The sequence below is a fragment of the Labeo rohita genome, chromosome 5 (assembly GCF_022985175.1).
Source record: "Labeo rohita strain BAU-BD-2019 chromosome 5, IGBB_LRoh.1.0, whole genome shotgun sequence".
NCBI classification, from domain to species: Eukaryota; Metazoa; Chordata; class Actinopteri; order Cypriniformes; family Cyprinidae; genus Labeo; species Labeo rohita.
The window spans coordinates 18,682,692-18,707,410 of NC_066873.1; the positions used below are offsets into that span (position 1 = coordinate 18,682,692).

At 36.3% G+C, this 24,719-nt stretch overlaps 1 protein-coding gene across 2 annotated transcripts in view; it reads right to left on the reverse strand.

The window, feature by feature from the left end:
* Nucleotides 1-24,719, reverse strand: part of sv2ca (synaptic vesicle glycoprotein 2Ca) — a 36,205-nt gene that overhangs the window by 4,003 nt on the left and 7,483 nt on the right. For both annotated transcript variants that reach the window (XM_051111053.1, XM_051111054.1), the window contains 9 exons: nt 16,056-16,236; nt 10,270-10,421; nt 3,846-3,979; nt 3,397-3,486; nt 2,820-2,930; nt 2,604-2,692; nt 562-726; nt 325-458; nt 5-208 (listed from right to left, as the gene is read on the reverse strand). In XM_051111053.1, the coding sequence (XP_050967010.1) occupies nt 5-208; nt 325-458; nt 562-726; nt 2,604-2,692; nt 2,820-2,930; nt 3,397-3,486; nt 3,846-3,979; nt 10,270-10,421; nt 16,056-16,236 (1,260 nt within the window). The remainder of the gene's footprint in view (nt 1-4; nt 209-324; nt 459-561; nt 727-2,603; nt 2,693-2,819; nt 2,931-3,396; nt 3,487-3,845; nt 3,980-10,269; nt 10,422-16,055; nt 16,237-24,719) is intronic.

Below are 24,719 nucleotides of genomic sequence, written 5' to 3' on the forward strand. Positions count from 1 at the left end.
TCACCTAACATAGACAAGCGGCCAATTTTGTCCATTAGAAGTGCAGACACAATGTTGCCGGGCAGAACAGCAAGTGTTCCCAAGAAATTGACAAAGTAGACCCAGTATGCACTATAATCATCCTCAAATGTCATTTGACAGCCTGTTTTGTTGTGGTAAAATGTGCTGTTTACGACATCTGTGTTTATAAGTTTGGAGTCGTCGATATCTGTCAAATGAATAAATTCATGAGATTTAAACCACAGTAGAAAGTGAATTGTGTTTAAGTATGCGCAGACATAAAAAGTGGCCTGTTTTGTGTTCGAAAATAATTGACCATTTTACCAGTGTTGTAGAAGACAGCCTCAATAAATGTGCAGTTTCGAAAGAAAGATCCCACTGACGTCACATCCTCAAAAAAGCAGCTCTGAAAGGTGGAATTGATGAAAGTGACAGACTTGAATTTCATACTTATGAACCTGAGGAGAGAATAAAGAAAATGATTTATGTGATAATATGCACACACAGAATAAGAATTAGTACAATCATAAGAAGATTGCTGTTACAGTTTGAATAAGTCACCTGTCATTGATAAATAAGCTATTAGTGTGTATCTGGTTCTCAAAGGTGAAATTGAAGGTGAAGTCTTCAATGCGCTCATTATTATGCCTTTGTACTTTGGAGGCATATTCATCGGCCTGAAGATGTTTGATGACGTCAGGGAACCACACAGATAAACCATAATACCTGTAGAAATAATGAAAGAAAAAGAAAGAAAGAAAGAAAGAAAGAAAGAAAAATTGAATGATAGATAGATAGATAGATAGATAGATAGATAGATAGATAGATACATACATACATACATACATAGATGCAGACAGACAGACAGACAGATAGATACATAGATAAACAGATAAATAGATACATAGATAGATACATAGATAGATGCAGACAGACAGACTAACAGATACAGACTGACAGACAAACCAAAAGACAGACAGACAGACTGACAGACAAACCAATAAACAGACAAACAAACAGACAGACAGACAAACAAACAGACAACTAAACCAACAGACAAACAGGCAAACAGACAGACAAACAAACAGACAGACAGACAAACAAACAGACAACTAAACCAACAGACAAACTGACAGACAGACAAGCAAACAGACAGACAGACCAACAAACTGACAGACAAACAAACAGACAACTAAACCAACAGACAAACAGGCAAACAGACAGACAAACAAACAGACAGACAGACAAACAAACAGACAACTAAACCAACAGACAAACTGACAGACAGACAAGCAAACAGACAGACAGACCAACAAACTGACAGACAAACAAACAGACAACTAAACCAACAGACAAACTGACAGACAGGCAAACAGACAGAAAGACAAACAAACTGACAGACAGACAAACAGACAAGTAAACCAACAGACAAACTGACAGACAAACAAACAGACAGGCAGACCAACAAACTGACAGACAGACAGACAAACAGACAATTAAACCAACAGACAAACAGACAGACAAACAAACAGATAACTAAACCAACAGACAATCTGACAGACAGACAAACCAATAAACAGACAGACCAACAAACCGACAGACAGACAGACCAACAAACTGACAGACAGACAGACAAACTGACAGACAGACAAACCAATAAACAGACAAACAAACAGACAGACAAACAAACAAACAGACAACTAAACCAACATACAAACAAACCAATAAACAGACAGACAAACAAACAGACAACTAAACCAACAGACAAACTGACAGACAGACAAACTGACAGACAGGCAAACAGACAGACAGACAACTAAACCAAAAGACAAACTGACAAACAGGCAAACAGACAGACAAACGGACAGACAAGCAAACTGACAGACAGACAAACCAATAAACAGACAAACTGACAAACACACAGACAAGCAAACAGTCAGACAGAGACAAACAAACAGACAGACAAGCAAACAGACAGACAGACCAACAAACTGACAGACAGACAAACAGACAGACAAACAGACAAGTAAACCAACAGACAAACTGACAGACAAACAAACAGACAGGCAGACCAACAAACTGACAGACAGACAAACAGACAGACAAACAGACAATTAAACCAACAGACAAACAGACAGACAAACAAACAGACAGACAAACCAATAAACAGACAGACCAACAAACCGACAGACAGACAGACCAACAAACTGACAGACAGACAGACAAACTGACAGACAGACAAACCAATAAACAGACAAACAAACAGACAGACAAACAAACAAACAGACAACTAAACCAACATACAAACAAACCAATAAACAGACAGACAGACAAACAAACAGACAACTAAACCAACAGACAAACTGACAGACAGGCAAACTGACAGACAGGCAAACTGACAGACAGACAACTAAACCAAAAGACAAACTGACAAACAGGCAAACAGACAGACAAACAGACAGACAAGCAAACTGACAGACAGACAAACCAATAAACAGACAAACTGACAAACACACAGACAAGCAAACAGTCAGACAGAGACAAACAAACAGACAGACAAGCAAACAGACAGACAGAAAGACAGACACAGATAGACGTCCTACCCAAATGACAGCGTGAACCACACAATAGCAAGTCTCACTGTACTGTCCTTCACTGGATAATTAAAACACTTCAAGAAATTCAACCAAATCTGAAAGGACAGAAAAAGGAGTTCTAATCATTTTCATCATAAAAAATTATCACAGGTATTCTGTAACTTATACTAATGATTACACAGATTATATTATTTCTGAAAGGCTACACATCATGAATCTCACCCCATGAAGCTCAGTCTTTATTCTGAAGATCGCTTTTGAGAAAAGGTTGCCAGATTCAGTCTGCATCTCGACAAACTCATCAATCTGCTTTGGGATCTTAATTCTGTTCACCTACAAGAAGTAACACCAGTTACAAGGGTTGCCTTCACACTGTAAGCCTTAGTTCTCAATTCTGATTTATTACTCAGATTCAAGTGTAAATTGGTGAAAATGTCAAAGGAAAGATTAGTCTATATGGATTTCATTCCACAGATTTTTTTTTTTTTTTTTTGTTACGTAATGCAATAAAATGTGTATATTTTTTAAAAGTTTGACTTCAATATCCAAACATTTTTGAGGATCACTGTTTAAAAGAGAAAAAAATATCTTATGGCGGTATAAGAGTGCCCAATTTGGATGACAGCTTGATCTTCATCACTAGGCTGCTCACCAAGCAGCTCAGTAAATGACACTCAAAACATCCGTGAAGCCCACATGCAGGGCAGGATGAGACAATCATTCATGAATTTAAGCAACTTTAAAGCATGGTTGGTGCTCTAAGCAGCTTAAAGTTAGCGTAGTGAGGGAATCAACTCACGGTGAAGACTTTCTCGGGCTGTCCACGCGCTCGCATGTTTGTGTCATGAATCTGCTTGAGGATCATCCAGGCCTCGTCGTGCTTCCCCACCTGAAAGGATAGAGCAGAAAAAAATCCCTAAGAGATTAACTGGATTAAGTGGAAAACCGCAGCGCTCGATGACAGCCGCCCACCTCTATTGCCACGGCAGGCCCGAAAGAGGGGCGTAGGGAGTCACGACAAGCACGCATCATTAGCTTCAAAGAGAGTCGTGTTCCCTTAAGTCACACTGTTTCCTCAGATGTTCAAGTCATATAAACTGATGTTTTTATAAACATGCACTTAACAGCAAAGCAGTCATCTGAGATGGATTTTGCCCATTTTCTATTTGTAAATGAATGATATTACAAACTGAACTGAAGCTATTATGAATCTTTGTATCTCCCTACCTACTTTTAGACACTTCATACCTCCAAATAGAACCTGGGGCTCTCCGGCATGAACGTTAAGGCCACCACGGCACAAACGCAGGGGAGAGCACACACCACCACAAACACCCTCCAGCTGTGGAATTGATAAGCCGAGCCCATACTGAAACTCCAGCCTGTGGAAAACATCAAACAATTTTTCATGTTATTGATCCAGCACAGACAAAGGTCTTGGCTGGTTGCACTTCAAGCCATAAGACTGTTGGATTTGAGCTAGAAACATTTATCAGTTACTGTTGGCAAGTCACAATGATTATTGTCTGAGTGAACACATCCATTTTATTTGTCCAACGCTGATTGATTACATAAGAGCTGAGTGTAGTGTGTCTTTTCCAGGTGCTGGAACTGAAAAACATCAGAAATAGTATTGATGTCAATCGATTTTTAAAAATTAACTAATTAGTCAAACATTTTTTTTTCTGAAATTAATCACGATTAATCATATGAAATGATACAGGATATAGCGCGTGCCGCCACATTTGTGTGTGCAGTTGAAGCTCGCGTGCCACCAGTACAGTATAACAGCTATGGTTGGGTATCGAAAATTGATTCAGATTCCAGAATTGGATACTTCAGGTCAGGAATCGGATACTTCTTGTGAAATTAAAATTCCGATTCCGCCTATCGATTCCTATGTGTGGTTCTTTTTTTTTTTCATCTGTGAGGACCCAACCTAGCGATCTGCCAGGACCTTGCTTAGCGCTCCAAAGTATGGCTACACCTGTGATCAGAAGTCATAAAAGCAAAGTATAATATTTGTGATAAGCTAAACATGTTGCAATAGAGGTGTCACCACCAATATGACAAAGCATTTTAATTTAACAGATCGTTAAAGTTAAAGATAATGTTACTTAAGACTGGTTTTGTGGTCCAAGGTCCATATTAGAAAAGCAAACTTTTCATTTACAATATCTTGCAAAAACATAAAGCTGTAGTTAAGCATACAGAGTATGATATTCTTCATGATACAGAGGCTAACACACTGAGCTACAGGATTGCACACCTCTGTTATAATATTCTGAAGTGCATGTATATAAAAGAACTCATCAACATAGACCATCCAAAACTATTCTGCATTTCTAATTTTAAGTGGTGTCAGGCAGGTTTCTGAAATCATGTAAAGCAGCTTTAAGACTGTCATGGACTCAGAGAGTTACTAAAAATGTGTCTCATTATATTCCATTTTAAGTGGTGCCTTTTCTACTTCTCCAATATGTATCTTTTTCTTTACCGGTAATGTGTTATGCACTGAGCTGTTAAACAGCGTAGGGTCTTAATGATATCATTAAAACGAAAATGTCCCATTTGAAAGGCACAAGTGTCTTTCACTGCTGGTAAAGTAAAGTGGCCATTAAAGAAATAGTTCACCCAAAAATGAAAATTTGCTTAAAATTTATTCACCCTCAGGCCATCCAAGATGTAGATGAGTTTGTTTCTTCATCGGAACAGATATGGAGAAATTAAGCATTACTTCACTTGCTCACCAATAGATCCTCTGCAGTGAATGGGTGCCGTCAGAACAAGAGTCCAAACAACTGATAAAAACATCACAAAAATCCACAATCCACTCAACTCCATTACATTAAATACCGCTTTTTGAAAAGAAAAGCTGTGTGTTTGTAAGAAACAAATCAATCATTAAAGAAGAAGTTCACTTCCACAACAAAAATGTACAGATAATGTACTCACCCTCATGTCATCCAAGATGTTCATGTCTTTTTTCTTTAGCCGTAAAGAAATTATGTTTTTTGAGTTAAACATTTCAGGATTTTTCTCCATGTAATGGACTGATATGGTGCCCCGATTTTGAACTTCCAAAAAGCAGTTTAAATGCGACTTCAAACGATCCCAAATGTGGTTGTAAATGATCCCAGCCGAGGTGGGTCTTATCTAGTGAAATGATTGGTTATTTTCATTAAAAAAAATACAATTTAAATACTTTTTAATCTCAAACACTCGTCTTGCTCTCCCTGAACTCTGTATTCTGATTCAAGACAGTTAGGGTATGTTGAAAAACTCTGTATTTCCTCCCTCAACTTCAAAAATCATTTCAAAATCATCCTTCATTGCTGCCCATCCTTCAGTACCAACCCAGTCTTTGCAAAGTGAATATGCAAAGAAGATCAAACACCCTCAACCAAAAAGGTAAAACAGCGATATAGGACGATTTTGAAGTTGAGGGAGAACATGAGAACTGTCATGAACCAGAAAAAAACAGTTTAGGCAGAGTGAGACAAGATGTAAAAAAAATAAAAAGTACATAAATTGTATTATTTTTATGAAAATAGACTAGACAAGACCCTTCTTCCTCAGCTGGGATCATTTACAACAGCATTTGGGATCGTTTGAAGCCGCATTTAAACTGCATTTTGGGAGCTCAAACTCAGGGCTGAAATGTTTCCCTCAAAAAAACATAATTTCTTTACAGCTGAAGAAAGAAATACATGTACATCCTGAATGACAAGGGGTAAATACATTATCTGTCACTTTTTGTTCTGGAAGTGGACTTCTCCTTTAAGGCGTTTCAACCATTAAACCATCGCTTCTGGCTAAAATACCACTCCATAATCCATAATAACACTTCCTCTAGTAAAAAAGTCCATCCCCTGTTGTCCTCTTACATAAAAATCCATTGACATATGTGTTTAGAATTGTTTTGGACTGTCAAACACAGCTTTTCACTTCACAAAACATAACTGATGGACTGAAGCGGTGTTGATTACTTGTTAATTAATATGATGTTTTTATCAGCTTTTTGGACTCACAATCTGACGGCACCCATTCACTGCAGAAGATCTGTTGGTGACCCAAGGGTATAACATTCTAAAACAATACACATAGTACATAAAAAATCCTGAGTTTACAGCTAGAATATGGTGGTATAAATATAATTTATGTCTGCAATCCCAATGACAGTGAAAAAGACACTAGGAATATGGCAATACAGCACTCAGTGTGTGTTCATTAGCGTATCTCTGTGAGGACCTGTGGTAAATAATGAAGGTAACACTACTCTGCAGCATAACTGAGAGTTATAAAGCTGTGATTGCAACAGCAGAAAAGCCTAGAGGGTTAATGTTTCGCCCATGTCATTGGAAATCTCATTACGTAGATTATGTGCATAATTGACTGAGGAAACGGGTGACAGAGTCAGCAGCCAGCAGACCTACCGTTTGTACTCATGTACGATAGCTTGCCAGTGGCTCTACTCACAGTCGGCTTTAATGCTAATAAAATGACACGCGCTCACACATGCAAACTGTGTGAAAGTAAATGTTGTAATGACTTGAAACATTCCCAATTGTAAGTACATTTGCAAGCTGCCTTCAGATGCAGTTTTTTAAAGCATCATAGGCACCAACAGACACCTCATTTTGGCACATATTCTACTGGGAAGAAGGAAATCCCAGAAAGCACACTCAGTGAACTCAGAGTTACATACTAGCATATTACTCTTACTATTTCTGTTATAAAAAAGGTAAAAACAGTAAGAGTGGTATGCTAGTATGTGATTCTGAAAGAGTCACATGCAGTGGGACGCAGATGCGACATGAGGTAGGATAAATATTTATTCAATACTGAAAATCACTGCTAAAAATATCTAAGTGTAATCAAAAAAGATCATTTGCTCTATTTGTGTTCTATGTGTTTACATTAGCCTCTTTGTACCCATATGCGGAGTTAGCTTAGCATGCTAAATCCAAACTCTGTTGAAATCAATTGTGAGTCAAATCATTTGTGTGGCAATTATATGTTGCATACAGTTGCTGTACTGTTAATATACAGCGCGCCAAATAAATCACTTATGAGGTTGTTTTTCATACTGCATTAAAAGGGAGTTATGTAGGCAGTGGACAGTTAGGCAGGGCTCTACAGTGTGACCAAATGCGACTGAAAACTACTGCGTGCTATGAAAAAATATGAAATAGCACCAGTGCGACTGACCCGATCAGCATAATTGTGTTTGCACTGAGAAGAACTTCAAAGGTTTCTATGTGTTTTTGCAAAATTGAGTAATGTATCACAGACATATCCCATGAATCCTTTCATAAACAAAGTGTAGAGAGAGTGTAAATAAGAGATTGATTGTGCAGTGTAGAGAGCATTGTTGATTATAATGAAACTTTGTGAGATTGCGATGAAGATGAGTGACAGCTTTTAATGATTTTTAAGGGTGTTTGTAAATGAGATATTGATTTAATACAGCAGTTAAATAAACAAGACGTTAATACTAAGTGACTTACATTGTCTGACTATAACACTTTCGCCTGATTTTTCTCTATTTCATAATCAAAAGGAGTTTGAAACAAGTCACAACTGAGCCGCTGCGCATCTCCATGTAAACACAGCAGTGTTTCGTTTATGAATGAACGTGCGTTTTTAAATGAACCTAATGAGTCAATGATTCAATTAACCCATTCACAAGACAGTGACTTGCTTTATTCCTGAATGAATCAGCCGTTCAAATGAATCAAATGAATCAAATGAATGAATTATTCAGTAATTAAATCAGTGACTTGCCGGCACCTACTGGCAGTGTTAGTTTAGGTTCATTTTTAAGCATCTTTTCAGTTATTTATATAATTTAATATTTCTATATTCAAAATTCTATATTTAAAACATTAATCTCAACATGATTAAATTGATTGTACTCATGCCACCTCTGAGCCTCATTAAACATGAAAATACACCTACAAGCCTCTTTTGTGTTCTTCTGTGCCACCTCTGTAGTACAATTTGTTAATACTGATTTCATTTGATTGGTAACTTATTCTTATTCTACTTTTTTATTCTTTTGTTTTAATTAGAAATTTTAAAAAGCTTATAATATATATATATATATATATATATAAAATAAAAAAAAAAAGATTACATATTTACATTTTAATAAAGTTAGAAAAATGCCATTACAAAGGTAAAAACAAATTTCCCCTGTAAATCACTTTAAGGAGTCAAATATCACCTCGTAATGGGAAGGCTAATTTTTGATCAGACTTTTTGATTATTGATTTCAGGTCAGTACTAAATAAAAAATAACATGCATTTTGTATGATCCCTCTTATTTTGGTAAAATATTTTACATTTTGCAGATTCTGCAAGGTGTATGTAAACTTTTGACTTCAACTGTATAATACCTCAAATTGTGCACTGTCTTAAGGAGAGACACCATCTCACAGACAGTATCTATGTTTGCATGCAACCAAACCAAGTACTAATCCATTTAACCAATTATCCATTTTATGAATATGCATATTGGATCGAATTGATTGAAAGAGAGGTGAAAATCTATTTTAAGAAAAAGCGGGACTGAATGTAAACTACCCATCCATGACTGCTGCTCTGCCTTGTGCTCCCCCAACACACATACACAGACTCCCAATGCACAGATCCTATGATTGTTTCCCATTGATTCCCAGCATGCAGACTATAATACAGACTCCCTAATACTCTCCTGTAGCCACTGTGTCTGACAGCTCGGCCCCTGCTTGGGCTCTAGCGAGGGTCATTCATAAATCAAGTACTCCTTTTGCTTTGTCTCACAAGGCAAGGAGAAAAACCTCATTACGATCTGTTCACTGAGAACAAAACACAGCAAACACCTCCCCACTGCCCCCCAAAACAGAAGTGAAAACAGTCTGTTCCAGTCGTTGTCTTGGCCGAGAGACTCCTCTCCATGTCCATTGAGCTCCTTCCCTCCTCCCTTCCCCTCTATTCCATCATTTCGTTACTGATGAGTGCAGCTTATTTCCAGAGTAGAGGTTCTCATAAATCATCGGGCTATGCCTTCCCCCACAGGAGCCGTTTCATCCTTTAAATATCCCTGCAGTGCTCCGTTTCTACATTAATCACTTAACCTAAAGCTCCGCTGTTCTCGCTCCCTCACAGTCATCACTGCCAGTGAAAGGACAGCCCACACGTGCCGGAGGAAAAGCAGACACCTTGACCTGGGCTCACCGAAAACGTTGTAATCGGACTCTACCTGCGTTCAGCGGTACTTGATTTATATGGAAATCTTCTAATTTTGCTTGCTTTCAAGAAAGTATTTCTATTTTAATAGGTAATTTATTCCTGTGATGACAAAGCTGAATTTTTACCATCATTACTCCAATCTTCAGTGTGACATGATCCTTCAGAAATCATTCTAATATGCTGATTTGCTGCTCAAGAAACATTTCTTACTATTATAAATGTTGAAAACAGTTGTGTTTCTTAATATTTGTGTGGAAACCATGATACATTTTTTAGGATTTTTTGACGACTAAAAAGTTCAAAAGAATAGCTTTTTTTTTTTTTTTTTAAATACAGATAATAATATTATCAAATTTTACTAATAATTAAAAACCTTAATAATGATGATTTGCAAAAATAATAGGATGCAGACTAGAGCATGATCTGGTTCTGATACCGTAGTGAGGTATGATGGCCCAGGCCATGGCGGAGGCATAAATCTCTCCAATCATCCAGAACATGCACAGCCAGCTCAGATGCTCTCCACGCTTCTCTCTTGCCAGCACCTCAGCAAAGTATGAAAAGACGATGGGCACCGCTCCACCAATCCTGAAGGACAAGACAAGAAAGAGTAAAGTTCAGAGAGTTTTTTTAGCATAATTTTTCCACAACTTGGTATGATTCTTTAGGGTCTTCATGTAATGTCTCCAACATACTTCAGTTAAAATTAATCAGTGGTCATGTAAAACAATGTCCTTTTCACCTTGTCAAAAACAGCTCTGTTCACAGCAACTCGTTTTGGTGCTTGTCTCTTTAAATGATAATGAGCTACTGCTCAACCCCGCCCCACTCTTCCATTTTCTGTAAATTTGGTGGGACATTACCATTAAAAACTAAACTAATCCACTGCTCTAATTTTGGGAGAAAATGAAGACACTTATGTTCACTTTTACATCCAACTACAAAACACCTGCATTGCTTACGAGCAGTGTTGAGCTTGTTACTTTAAAAAAGTAATTAGTTATAGTTACTAGTTACTTCTCACAAATACTAACTGTAAGTTAGTATGTGAGTTACATCATTATAAGAGTAACTAATTACCAGGGAAAGTAACTATTGTGTTACTTTAAAAAAAAATGTTAAAATATATCAAATAATTGGATGCCCCCAATAGTAAATATGTTAAATGAATAAAACATTGTACACTAATCTACATCATTTTAATGACACCTTCCAGTGGCTAAATATCACGATATTAGGGTCGCTTCAACCCACAGATATGAAAAACATCTTGCGACAACACTGTTAACTGTCTGGGGTCGAAGACTGCACCGGTGCGGTCTTTCTCGTTTTTTCTTGATGACCGCGAAAAGAACTTAAAATACTCTGATATTTTGATTGTACAGATAAGAATAAGGTATCATTTACAACTGCAAAGGGTCTCTACAAATAAAATAAACAGGGTGCGCCCTCTGCTGTCTCAGTCTCAGTCACCTTTCTTCACAGACATGTTAATAAAACAACCTAAATCTCAGTGAACACTTGCCTCATAAACATGATATATATATATATATATATAGAAATGTATAGAAATATAAAAATGTCTACTTTTAAATAAAGTAAGTCACATCAAAAACAAATATTCTCTAGTAAAGTAATCTGTATGATACCATTGCAAGCTCCAGTTTTTCCTGTCTAATCTCATTTTCTCTAATGCAGCGGTTTTTAAACCGTTCCTGCAAGCACCCCCAACGCTGCACATTTTGTAGGTCTCTCATATCTGACACACCCATTTCAGGTCTTGCTGTCTCTACTAATGAGTTGAATCAGGTGTGACAGATGAGGGAGACACAGAAAATGTGTAGTGTTGGGGGTGCACACAGGACCGCTTTGAAAACCACTGCTTTAATGCAATGCCCACAAGCGGCTCCGCTATTTAAAATTTAAACATCCACTTGAGACGCGCAGACATGTAGGTAAACGCCCACATCTGTAAACAAACTTCATTCATTCATCATTCATTCATACATTAATCAAGTCAATCTCGGCTACTTTTCGTTTCTGGAAGAAGACGCACTGAGAGGAATAAGCCAGAATTTACCTCAGAAGAAGAACACAACGTGATGCGTAGCATTGCAGGTCCTATGGCTGAGAAAGAGTCTACTTGGATGAAAACCACTTCAGTGAGCTCAATTATAGTAACGCCGCATTTTATTGTCAGTAACAGCAATGACATTGTAACGGGGGAAACAGTAATTAGTTTGATTACTCGTTACTGAAAAAAGTGATGTTAGTAACGCTGTTTATTTATAACACCGTTATCCTAAAAATGTCTTGTACTGCACAATATGCATCCTGCTCCCTACACTATAAATAGATGCTGAGGCTGTGGCTGAAATCGGTCACTTGTTAAAGGGGTCATCGGATGCCCATTTTCCACAAGTTGATATGATTCTTTAGGGTCTTAATGAAAAGTCTATAACATGCTTTGGTTAAAATTTCTCAGTGGTAGTGTAAATATCACCTTTTTCACCTTTCCAAAATGAGCTCTGCAAAAATCATCCAATTCTGGTCGAGGTTGCTTTAAATGTTAATGAACTCTGCTCGCCCCGCCCCTCTCTTCTCTTTGTGGAGTGACGAGCCTGTTTACTTCAGGTGCATTTCGCCGCTAAACTTGCTAACTAGCATGTTATTAGGAAAGGCGATCACAAAGATTCATAAAAAAAACCCTGTACTCACTTCTGCTGTAAGTGAAGCTGGATCACGAATGATTTGAGTGAACATAGACGGATATATGTAGATCAGGAGCCACATTATCTTCACAAACAAAGGCAATCCACTGCAACTTCAGCGGCTCAGAGGTTGGGAGTAAATGGCGACCACTACATTCATTATTACATCCAGCAACACAACACCTCAATCGCTCAATCTGAGATATTCTTGTCTAACTTACATCCCTGCTCCAGCATCGAAACAATGGAGGTTGGACTGTTACAGCTGATTTAGACGGGTCTGAGCTAAGACGCTCATGTCAAACAACTATCATGGGAGCGGCCTCTGAGAATGGCTCGATTTGAAAAAGGTGATATTATTTTTACAGATTAATTAAAAACCACTGCATGGATTTTTATCATTGTAAGGTAGATTTGTACATACACTGCCAACACACATTAATGTTCAAACAACATGTAAAAGTGAACTTTGCATCCGATGACCCCTTTAAAGCCGGGCTCACACTACAAGATTTTTAGCCCGATTCTGCCCCGATTTTCCCCTCTCGAGAATCGGAGCAAAAATCTTGTCAGGCCCCTCGATCGGTCCCGATGTTCGGCACAGATTATCTGGTAATGTGAGATGTTCACAGATCGAATCTTACACCTCCTGATCTGCTCTCACGCAAATCGGGGCCACCCCGATCATATCAAACATGTTTAATATTCAGGATTTTAAATAGGGATGTTCACGGCTATGATTACGTCAGTACTTTCACAACAGCCAATGCACGACCGCAAAACAGCAGCTGTATGGTCCATTGGATAGTGGAGATGGAGGAAACTGCTTTTTATGTTTTCGTAGTAACACTGTCTGTATAATATGTTGAAAACATACCACAACCGCATGGAGCAAGGAAAGCAACGCTCTATGCAGCCCGAGTCTGACCCGAGCCCATCTTTTTTCCCCTTCTCCCAAAACGGCTTTTAATACTGTTTTAGCAATTAAAATAGTTCAGTTTTGTATGTAACGGCAATGTGATTATATTTTGTTTCGTTTTTTTATTAAGTTAATTTCGAAAAACATTTGGAGCATTTTTTGTTCGTTAAATATACGTTCTTGTTTTTTTAAATTAATGACCAAGCGGTCAGCGGCAGACAGTGAGTTGATCATAGACTATGTTTAATCAGTTTTGCCTTCTCAAATCACGACCTGCCTAAAGTAAAATCTATAGATATAAAACAGTTAAAGCATATAACAATTAACTATAACAGCTAACATTTGTAAACATTTATTTTTTTAAATTATAAACTACAACAAAACAAATACAATTATAACAAGACATCCAAATAAACAAAATTAAAAAAAAAATAAACAAAAAAAATTTGTAAACAAAAATACATTTGTAAACATTAGTTGCTGAAATGACGATTTGTTGCGGGAGATCACTTGAGGTGCTCCCTCCTTCATGATAATCTTAATAATATCTTGTAGTGTGTGATGCGGCACAATTTTCAAATCTTGTAGTGTGTGCATGTTTAAGATTTCAGGGAAGATAATCTGCAAAGACTCTCCTTATGTGTGCGCTGCAACCAGATTTCATAATCGGTTAAGATTAGCACTGATGAATAAAAAGGGAAATCTATTAGACTGTGGCTTTTAAAAGCTGTCAAATGTGGCTTTACCCAGCTCAGCAGCTCTGGCCCAACCTGTGATATAATAGAAACGCTATGGCTGTTTAAAAAAGGGAACGGGACTGCTTGATATGTCCCACCCTGTCTTTCTGTTTCAGTTGAAATTGCACGCATGTCATGCATGTTTCAAAGCGCTTCAGTGGAGCTTTAACTGCTGGAAAAAAAAAAAAAAACCTGCTTTAACTGCTAAAAGAATTACATAAAGAACACTACTCGCTTAAGTCGACTGCAATCAAACAGAAACACTAGTGTAAAGCATTACGCTAGATTGAATTAAAACACTACTCTGTGTCCACACAGAAACACAAAATCAGCCTAATTTGCGAGATTGCATGTAATTGCTACTACTGAGTTAATTAGTCTTGCGTGTCTTCTTCAGATCAATATTCAAAGAAAATCACTGTAGTTTCCAAATACTAAATGATAGCATTTAAAAGAATCAAGGACTATTTGCATATTTTCTGTTAAGTACATTACAGCTAAATTCTTTTTTTTTATTTATTAATTAATTAATTAATTTATTTATTTATTGTGAAAAAAAAGAGAGAGAATACTTTTATTTAGTAAGGATGCATTAAACTGATTAAAGGTGACAGTAAAGATTTTAAAATTTTATATATATATATATATATATATATATATATATTTTTTTTTTTTTTTTTTTTTTTAACTTTCTATTGTTTAAAGAATGCTGAAAAAAAAAACAAATCAACATATTGGATCCCAAGAAGGAAGGATCATGGAATAATGTTTAAAGTTTAATTCAAATAAAGTTTGAATAATGGCTGCTGAAATCTCAGCTTAGATTTTACAATATACTGTATTACAAAAAAATTACAATTTTAAATTGTAATAATATTTCACAATATTACTGTTTTTACTGTATTTTTTTTATCACATAAGTGCAGCCTAAGTGAGCATAATAAAGACTTCTTTCAAATGATACCACTCATCACTGCAACCATATGGACATTTTAATTAGCAACAACATTCTGTGAAATGCTTATTAGGCTGCGCAGGCTTCAGTGCAAGTCATTACAGGCTGAATGCGTTCAAAGATTCACAATAACTCCATCATCAGAGAGACAAGTGCTTTAGCCGTGGACCCACAGACAATCCTTGCCAGCAAAGGAGAATCAGAGAGTCAAGAACGCAGCACTGCAGTGGCTATTGATCCAGCCAGATGTAATGTATTGTCTGTCTGAAAAAGACTATTATCTAAAGAATAGAAGAGATATTCTTGTTTCAGCGGAGGTTGATAAAAAATGCCCATTGTATAGTTTCTCATGATACCAACCGACAACGCTTTCCAGAAACCCAGGTCAAAGCGCAGGTGGAGACTATATCTAGGTAGTGTGTTAAATGGATAGGTTCCATACAGTTTGTCTGCTTGCTTACACATGAGAGCACGAGATATATATTTTACAGCATTGTAAGAGAAAGCCTTTATTATAAACATAACAAGAAACACTATAAGATGTGCATGCTCAAAAAATAGCCTATTGAGCCATGATTATGGTATCAAATATTAGCGAGTAACCAGTATTTTCCCACTAACATCTTTATATTTCTTTATATATCGCAAGACATTTTTCAGGATTCTTTGATGAACAGAAAGTTTAAAATGTATTTACTGTGACTTTTGATACATTTAATGCATCCTTGCTGAATAAAAGTATCCATTTCTTTTAAAAAATCTTAGTGACCTCCTTTTTAGATATATTTCTTTGTATTATATGATGTACAATATCTAAAGTGTCTATCAAAATCCATATTTTAGACTTGACAAATGTAAAGTCTTGAAGATGTACCACAGATCGCATGGTAACAGACTCACCCGAAGCCAGCTATTATGCGACAGAGCAGGAAGAAGCCATAGCCCTGCACAAAAGATGACAGGAAGGCGAAGAAGCCATTGATGGACATACAAATGAGCAGACACTGCCGTCTGCCCACCTTGTCAGCCATGCCGCCCCAGAAGAAGGCCCCTACCATCATCCCCAGGTACACAATGCTGCCTGTAGTAAATAGGAGAAGAGGAAAAAAAGAACAAAGTGAAACAGTGAGAACACACACCTCAGGCTGAGAAACACTCATACTGACGCAGTCATATTCAGGAGAGTTTGTTTTTGTCTTCATTCTTGTTTGGCGGCTGATTTATGTATATACTAGTTTATATGCAGCTGCTTTTCAGAACAAAAACACCATTAAACTTTCAGTTGACTGTTGTTTTCACCTGAGGACTTTCTGACTTTCTGTTGTTTTCTGAGTGAAATGCAGGAGACTTTCTGTGATGCTGCTAGTGGCAAGGGAGTTTGTGAGCGGTAAAAAATGTTGATTACATAAGTAGCCCAAAGGAAAAACAAATAACCATTAAAAATGCATCAGATCTTAGTGATCGCAGAATTCTCTACTGTAGACCTCAGACATTTCATTTAACTGGAAAAGGACTTCAGCTATTGTGTATTATAATAAGGTGCCGTACACATTTAGAGCAGAATGGTACATAGATTAAAAGAAAAAAATCCTGAAAGTCTATTAAATACAGCAATAGTCTATTAAATACAGGCAAATTTAAAAACATAAAATAAAAAAAATAATTTGGTAGCAGGCTGATTTTTCTGCAAATAATCATGTATTTAACATATAATTGGAAAAAGCTTGGTCCGTTAGAAGTAAATAAATACATTTAGACATTTTCCTAAATGATCACTTTAATTAAAAAAGGGGGGAAATTAACAGGTAAAATAATAATATATTTAAAAAAATAAAATAAAAAATCTTTGGTAGCAGACTAATTTTTCTGCAAGCAATCATTAACACACAACTGGAAAAAGCTTGGTAAATTCAGATATATAATACATAATTTATGGATTAATTTTTTCCTAAATGATTACTTTAATAAAAAAGAGTGAATATACAGATAAAACAAATAAATATAAAATAAAATAACATAAAATAATTTGGTAGCAGGCTGATCTTTCTGCAAATAATCATCTATTTAACACACAACTGGAAAAAGCTTGGTAAATTCAGATATATAATACATAATTTGTGGAATGCAAATTTTTCCTAAATGATTGTTTTGATGAAAAAAAAGTGAACAGGTAAAATATATGTAAAATATAGACTGATTTTTTCTGCAAATAATCATCTATTTAACATACAATTGGGAAAAGCTTGGAAAAGCTTGGTTCATTAGAAATCAATAAATAAATTCAGATATACAATAAATCATTTATGGAATGCAAATTTTTCCTAAATTATTATGTTTATTAAATTATTATTATGTTTGATTAAAATTAAATTAAATTTACAGGTAAAATAAAAACATATTTAAAATAAAATAATAAATAAAATAAAATAAAAATAATAAAATAATATAATGTATTAGGTAGCAGACTGATTTTTCTGGAAATAATCATCTATTTAACAGAATTGGAAAAACTTGGTTCATTAGAAGTAAATAAATAAGTTCAGCTATACAATATATATAATTTAGAATGACATATTATACAAGACTATATATATATATATATATATATATATATATATATTATACTACATATAATAGTAAATAATAAACATTGATACATTTTACACAGAGCATGTGTTGCAGTCCACAAAACATTTTGGAGATTTGCTGATTTCTCAAAGTGTAAATTCTCATCTGATACAGCAGCTTTCTATGTGACCAAGCACTTACAATTTTGCTGCTGTAGAACCAGCACAGCAATTAATAGTGAGCAGTAAACTGCTTTGCTGGTACAGTAACAAGCCCGCTTAATAGACTCACTTTGGAGGTGGACTACTTTAAGACTTGTGATAATACAATTGCGTTTATTTAATGAAGCAGAACATGTGTATGATAAATGCATGTCTCACAATTCTAATAATACTGCAGATTCATAGAGGCATAAAAGACTCATTTGTCTCCAGATGTTCATTCCTTGTAATGAAGACTCCTGAGATCATTTCAGGCATTGCACTTTTTCAGCAAGCTGCTCACCTAAAAAGGTCATATCAAACATTTCTTATTATTTTTCCAATTTAGATCCATTTTAATACTAAAAAAGGCCAAAAAAAAAGGCCAAAAAAAAAAAAAGGAAATCCATAAAGGTTTGGAACAACATGAGAGTGAGTAAATGATTTTTTGGGTGCCCTAGCCCTTTAAGAATATGCAGTGAAATCAGCAAAGTCTGTATTTAACCAGCTATCAAAACTGCCTGCCTGTCTTTGACTAACTGAAGCTGTAGTGGGTTAGACAGGTACAGAGTGAGTCGGCTGGCTAGTGGAGCTGTATGAAAGCAGTTTAGTGATGACTGGGGCTGTTGACACAGCAGGGTGTGCTGGTGTATGGAGGCCTGTAGGGGGCAAGTGCTTATGGCTGATTATGTTTTCTCAGCAGGGTCCAATGGGGTTGATTGTCAACTCAACAAAGCTGAAAATCATACAGCTACTTCTACGCTAAAAAAAAGACGGTTGCAGTGAAACTCAATGCACAATAACACAAAGGTAAGAGATTAATCTATTGCCTTACACACCTAGAAACAGACAATATGCATGATTTTTACAATTATAATTACATAAGAAACATCACAAAGCAAGTGCTGGTTGTGATGACCTGCGAGGGTTGGCCACAGCCAATTCGATTGCGAATGCAGCATTGCTTTTATCCACCTTATTTTTCAACACGGGAGCAGGGCGTTTTCTGTTAAGGTGCGAGACTTCATTAGCCACTGTTGGGAAATAACAAGAAGTGCAGTAAACGGTAAAACCAATGTGTTTATAATTATGATAATACATGGTAAGACACACCAGTTTGCAATAATGTTACAGCTAAAACTAGCTCTTAACAGAAAAATATAGTGGATAGCTATAACAGTTTGATAAACAAGAAGTAATATTGAGTAACTTACGTTTTTGAAACATTTTTAGAAACTTAATCTTATTTCAAATCAGTTTCAATGAAGCCGCAAAGTACATAGGCTAACTGAGTTGTGTAGAATCTGTGCCGTCTCTGAACAAACAGTGGAGTTGTTTCGTTCCTGGACGAATCGGTCGAATGAGTCATTAAGATAATTTCACCACCTACTGGCGTAACAGTGTAATGTAATGATGTGATTAAAGGAGAAGTCCACTTCCAAAACAAGTTACAGATAATGTACTTACCCCCCTTGTCATCCAAGATGTTCATGTCTTTCTTTCTTCAGTTGTAAAGAAATTGTTTTTTGAGGAAAACATTTCAGGACTTCTCTCCATATAATGGACTGCTATGGTGCCCCCAATTTGAACTTCCAAAATGCAGTTTAAATGCGGCTTCAAACGATCCAAACAATCATTTGTAAATGATCCCAGCCGAGGAAGAAGGGTCTTATCTAGCGAAACGATCGGTTATTTTCAATAAAAAACTAAAATTTAAATACTTTTTAATCTCAAACACTCATCTTGTCTTGCTCTCCCTGAACTCAGTGTATTCTGACTCAAGACAGTTAGGGTATGTCAAATGTTCAAACTCAGGGCACCATACCAGTCCATTATATGAAGAAAAATCCTGAAATGTTTTCCTCAAAAAACACAATTTCTTTACAACTGAAGAAAGAAAGACATGAACATCTTGGATGACAAGGGGGTGAGTACATTATCTGTAAATTGTTTTTCTGGAAGTGGACTTCTCCTTTAACTTCAACACATCAAAATTAACAATTTCAACATTTATAAGTTTTTAAGTTTTATAAAGTTCAACCCAAGTCAGTAAGCTGAAATGACATGTACATCCAAATTAATTAAACTAAAACATTTAAGGCAGGAACTGAACTTGTTTTTTAGTTGAAGGAGGTAGAATTTTTTAACTGTGCCTAAATATTAAAGGAGAAGTTCAACTACCAGTACAAACATTTAAAGATAATGTACTCACCTCCTTGTCATTCAAGATGTTCAGGTTTTTCTTTCTTCAGTTGTAAAGAATTTTTTTTTTGAGGAAAACATTTCAGGATTTTTCTCCATATAATGGACTTCAGTGGTGCCCCCAAGTTTGAACTTCCAAAATGCAGTTTAAATGTAGCTTCAAAAGGCTCTAAACGATCCCAGCCGAGGAAGAAGGGTCTTATCGAGCGAAACAATTTGTTATTTTCTTAAAAAAAATGTACAATTTATATATTTTTAACCTCAAATGCTCGTCTTGTCTAGCTCTGCGTGAGCTCTGTGCATTCCGGGTTAATACAGTTAGGGTATGTTGAAAAACTCCCATCTCATTTTCTCCTCCAACTTCAAAATCATCCTACATCACTGCAGATGAACCGACCCAGTGTTGACAAAGTGAGAAAATGAGATGGAAGTTTTTCAACATACCCTAACTGTCTTAAACCAGAATACACAGAGTTAACGCAGAGCTAGACAAGATGAGCATTTGAGGTTAAAAAGTAGATAAATTGTACATTTTAAAGAAATGGACTGATCGTTTTGCTAGATAAGACCCTTCCTCCTTGGCTGGGATCATTAGAGCCCATTTAAACTGGATTTTGGAAGTTCAAACTCAGGGCACCATAGCTGTCCACTATATAGAGAACATTCCTGAAATGTTTTCCTCAAAAAACATAATTTCTTTACAACTGAAGAAAGAAAGACATGAACATTTTGGATGACGAGGGGGTGAGTACATTATATGTAAATTTTACTCCTTTAATACAGGATCTGTTTCAAACAATGTGAGAAGATTCCTGAGTCTTTAGTTTCATTCCTTTTTAATGCCACTGATAATACAGAATGCAAAATGTTTGTGTTCCCCTGGGAAACTTTGCATTTGCTCACAAAACTGGTGATGAAATAATATGAGCTGGGAGGAAAAACTTTTTCAATGCTTCTGCGAGCAAACATAAAGTTCTCACACAAACACAAAGCAATTTCCAAGAGAATACAAAAGTATTGAAAACCAGTCAACAATCAGTCGACTTGTGTGCGATTCAACAGTCTAATGATTGCGGAAGGTAGAAGAAGGCTGATTTATTCAGGGCTTTAAAAAAATGAATCACCCCCATAAAATGAATAACTCACAACTGAAACAAACTATCTTTTTACTACCTGTACTGTTGTTATTTTTCCATTGTCAGCTTGTCTTTACGATCTGTGCGTTAAAAACCATCTGCGTGGATGGAGTGAGAAAGCTGAAATGATGATAGCAGTTTGATTTATATTCTGTTGCTGAATATCTGGGCCATAGAATTTAGAGAGTGTTTAACAGAGAAATGGAAAAGAATAAAAGGTTTGGGAAAAAGCAGGATTATTTTAAGCAAATGCTCTCTATAAAATCGAGTATTTATATATATCTCCCTTTCTCACACACATTGTGAAGCTGTGCAGGTCTTGTAATCTCTGCAGTGGGGTGATTTCACTGCAGTTTAGTCAAGCTCAGCGTCTCCTAGTCACCAATGCACAAAAAGAGACAGATAAAGAGAATAATGAGAGAGACGGTGGACAGAGAAAGGAAGCGGGGAAAAAGGGTTATGATAAGATCTAGTAGATAAATCAGCCACAGATTAATAGACGAAGATGGGCATCTTGAATCTAAGCCAAAAGTAATGGAAAATACATCACACAACATTTCAAAACACTATCCATTACTGTAATTGTGTGATGCAGCAATTTTCCATTGCCTGCTTTCTACAGAATACTAAATGCCCCTTGGGTGTAATTCATAGATTTTAATCGGGATGAATAGTCTGATCGTAGTTGGGTAATAAGGAAAGCCAATAGACTGTGAAACTACACTGAACTAAATTGTCCTGTACAAGTAGAAATCGATCAGATACAATGTCTGCATGCATGGACATATAACAAAAGTCAATTCCTTAACTCATGATAGCATTGAATAATGGCTGTAACCACTGTGACAGAGAAGAAGAGTGAATATCAAAGCATGTGTATATCGGTAATATGACAGAGTACTAATTCAGTCCACTGAGGTTCTGTTCATACAGCACAAATCAACCAAACTTGCTTTCAACTGTACAGTTTGAACAAATTTGTCAATCACAGTTGTCTCATATTCCGTTAAAAGAGAACTTCACTCACCTCCATGTCATCCAAGATGTTCATGTCTTTCTTTCTTCAGTCAAAAATAAATTAAGGTTTGAGGAAAACATTTTCCTTATGGATTTTTCTCCATATAGTGGACTTCAGTGGAGATCAGCAGGTTGTAGGTCCAAATTGCAGTTTCAATGCAGATTCAAAGGGCTCTACACAATCCCACCCAAAGCATAAGGGTCTTATTTTTACTTTTTAACCACAAATGCTCATCTTGCACTAGCTCTGCGATGTGCGTCTTAATGCATTGCGCAATCACGCTGGAAGGGTCACACGTGGTTAGTTCTTTGTCTGTGTACTCCAGTTCAAAAAGGTAGGGTAGGCTAAAAAAACTTGTTCAACATCGTTGTTTTACCTTTTGGGCGTTTGACTTTCTTTGCACGTTCGCTTTGTAAACACTGGGTCAGTACTTCTTAGCGAACGACGAGCATTTGTGGTTAAAAGTTATATAAATGTTCATTTTTTTTTAGAAAACGGCAGACCGTTTCACTAGATAAAACATTATTCGTCGGCTGGGATCATGTAAAGCCCTTTGAAGCTGCACTGAAATTTGGACCTTCAACTACTGGCTCCCATTAAGGTCTATATCTATCACTCTAGAGACAGAGGGCATTTAGGCCACGCCCACAGGGTATTTCAGGGTTTTTTGGTGGGGGTCGATAGCTTATAAAAAAGTAGTTCTGGATTTTCTAGCTTGTTTACTGTACACATGGTCACATAGCAGCTTTTAAACATTGTTCTGCTTTTTGTTATAAATCAGCTTCCCACAATACAAAGTCAGTGGAGAGCATTGGATTGTTTTCCCCCAGGTGGGTGTGGTTTTCATATTATGACACATGTTGCTTTGTCTATATATGGAGAAAAATCCTAAAATGTTTTTCTCAAATACCTTAATTTCAACTGAAAAAAACAAAAAAACATGAACATCTTGGATGACATGAGGGTAAGTAAATTATCAAGACATTTTTTTCTGGAAGTGAACTAATACTTTAAAATATTTGTAGCATAGTGAATGAATTTCTGATGGTACCTTTTTATGTCTTTAGCTTGAAAGTATAAATCACACTACACTGTGTATTGTTTGGAAAAGAGTATCCTGGACATTCTGCTAAACTTCTCACTATTAGATTTCATGAAAGAAAGACATACAGTACAGTCTGTGGGTTTTGAATGACTTGAAGATGAGTAAATGCCTACAGAAATTGCATGTGTGAATTGTGATCAGGTTTAAACATCAAATCTAGAATGTGCTACTGTGCCATTTCACTAGTTACACTATGATAGCAAACAGAAGAGTCAACGCTTGAATGCTAACTAGGACCTGCAGAAAGTTCATATTCTGCAGCATCTCTGCACTAAATCACCACTGCACCACTGTGCCTGCTGGAGAGCAGCCATTACCTTATTCACCGAGAGATATTCACTGTTTAACATGACCGAATTAGACTGTTGTTAGTCAGCAGGCTCTGAATTTCTACCTGAAAATCAGCTTGAAACAATGCATTGTTCTCTGTAAAGAAGTTTGGAGTAAGTCATGATATATAAATATCATATATGTATATATGAAGAGTTCAGATGCAAAACCAGCAAAATCCATCTGATGTCTTTCTTTAAAAAAAGCATTTTTATCAGGCTCAAATCAAATGTATAGGTTTCTATGTAAGTACCGGTACTTCTGATTGGGCTGAGGCTGGTATTTTAGCGAGTTTGAAGAAAAAGTATTTGATGGACGTATAATATGTGTCAAGAGCATTCACTCAGTATCATTATCTCATTTTTGACCGAGATGGCTTTTAGCTGGTTTTGCATCTGAACTCTTTATATATATAACTGTATTTTTTTATTACATAAATACAGCCATGGTGAGCATACTATACTTATTTCAAAAAGATTAGGAAGATGTAAAATCATATCAGCTTTTTGAAAATCTATATTTCTTTTGATCCCTACAGTCTTTCAATCTTTTTGGCTGAGGAGCAGCAAATTCTTCTGCTGATGACCGTATCTGATCTCAGAGGCCAGTAGCTGTACCGGCAGTCACGGCCGGCCACGTGCGATTATGTCTTAAAAGCCATTAGTAAGGACAAAGAGAGAGGGAGCATGAAAGAGAGGGAAGCAGAGCATGCCATGCAGTGCCCTCAGGGCTCTCCAGATGAGTGTATAAGTAAAAAAAAAAGCAGGATAAAAAAGAAGGATAGAGAGAAAGAGAGATGCTCAGACTTCATTAAACTGATAAAACACATAAGAATGTGATTTGATATGAATATCAATGATCCTAAACCAGGTCAAAGAGAACTGGTAATCTGTATCTGACGTATCACACAATTTTGTCATTTATTCCTAATAAAATTGCAGCAGTAATTATTCCAGACTTCTTCAGAAATCATTCTAATATGCTAATTTGCTGTTCAACAAACAT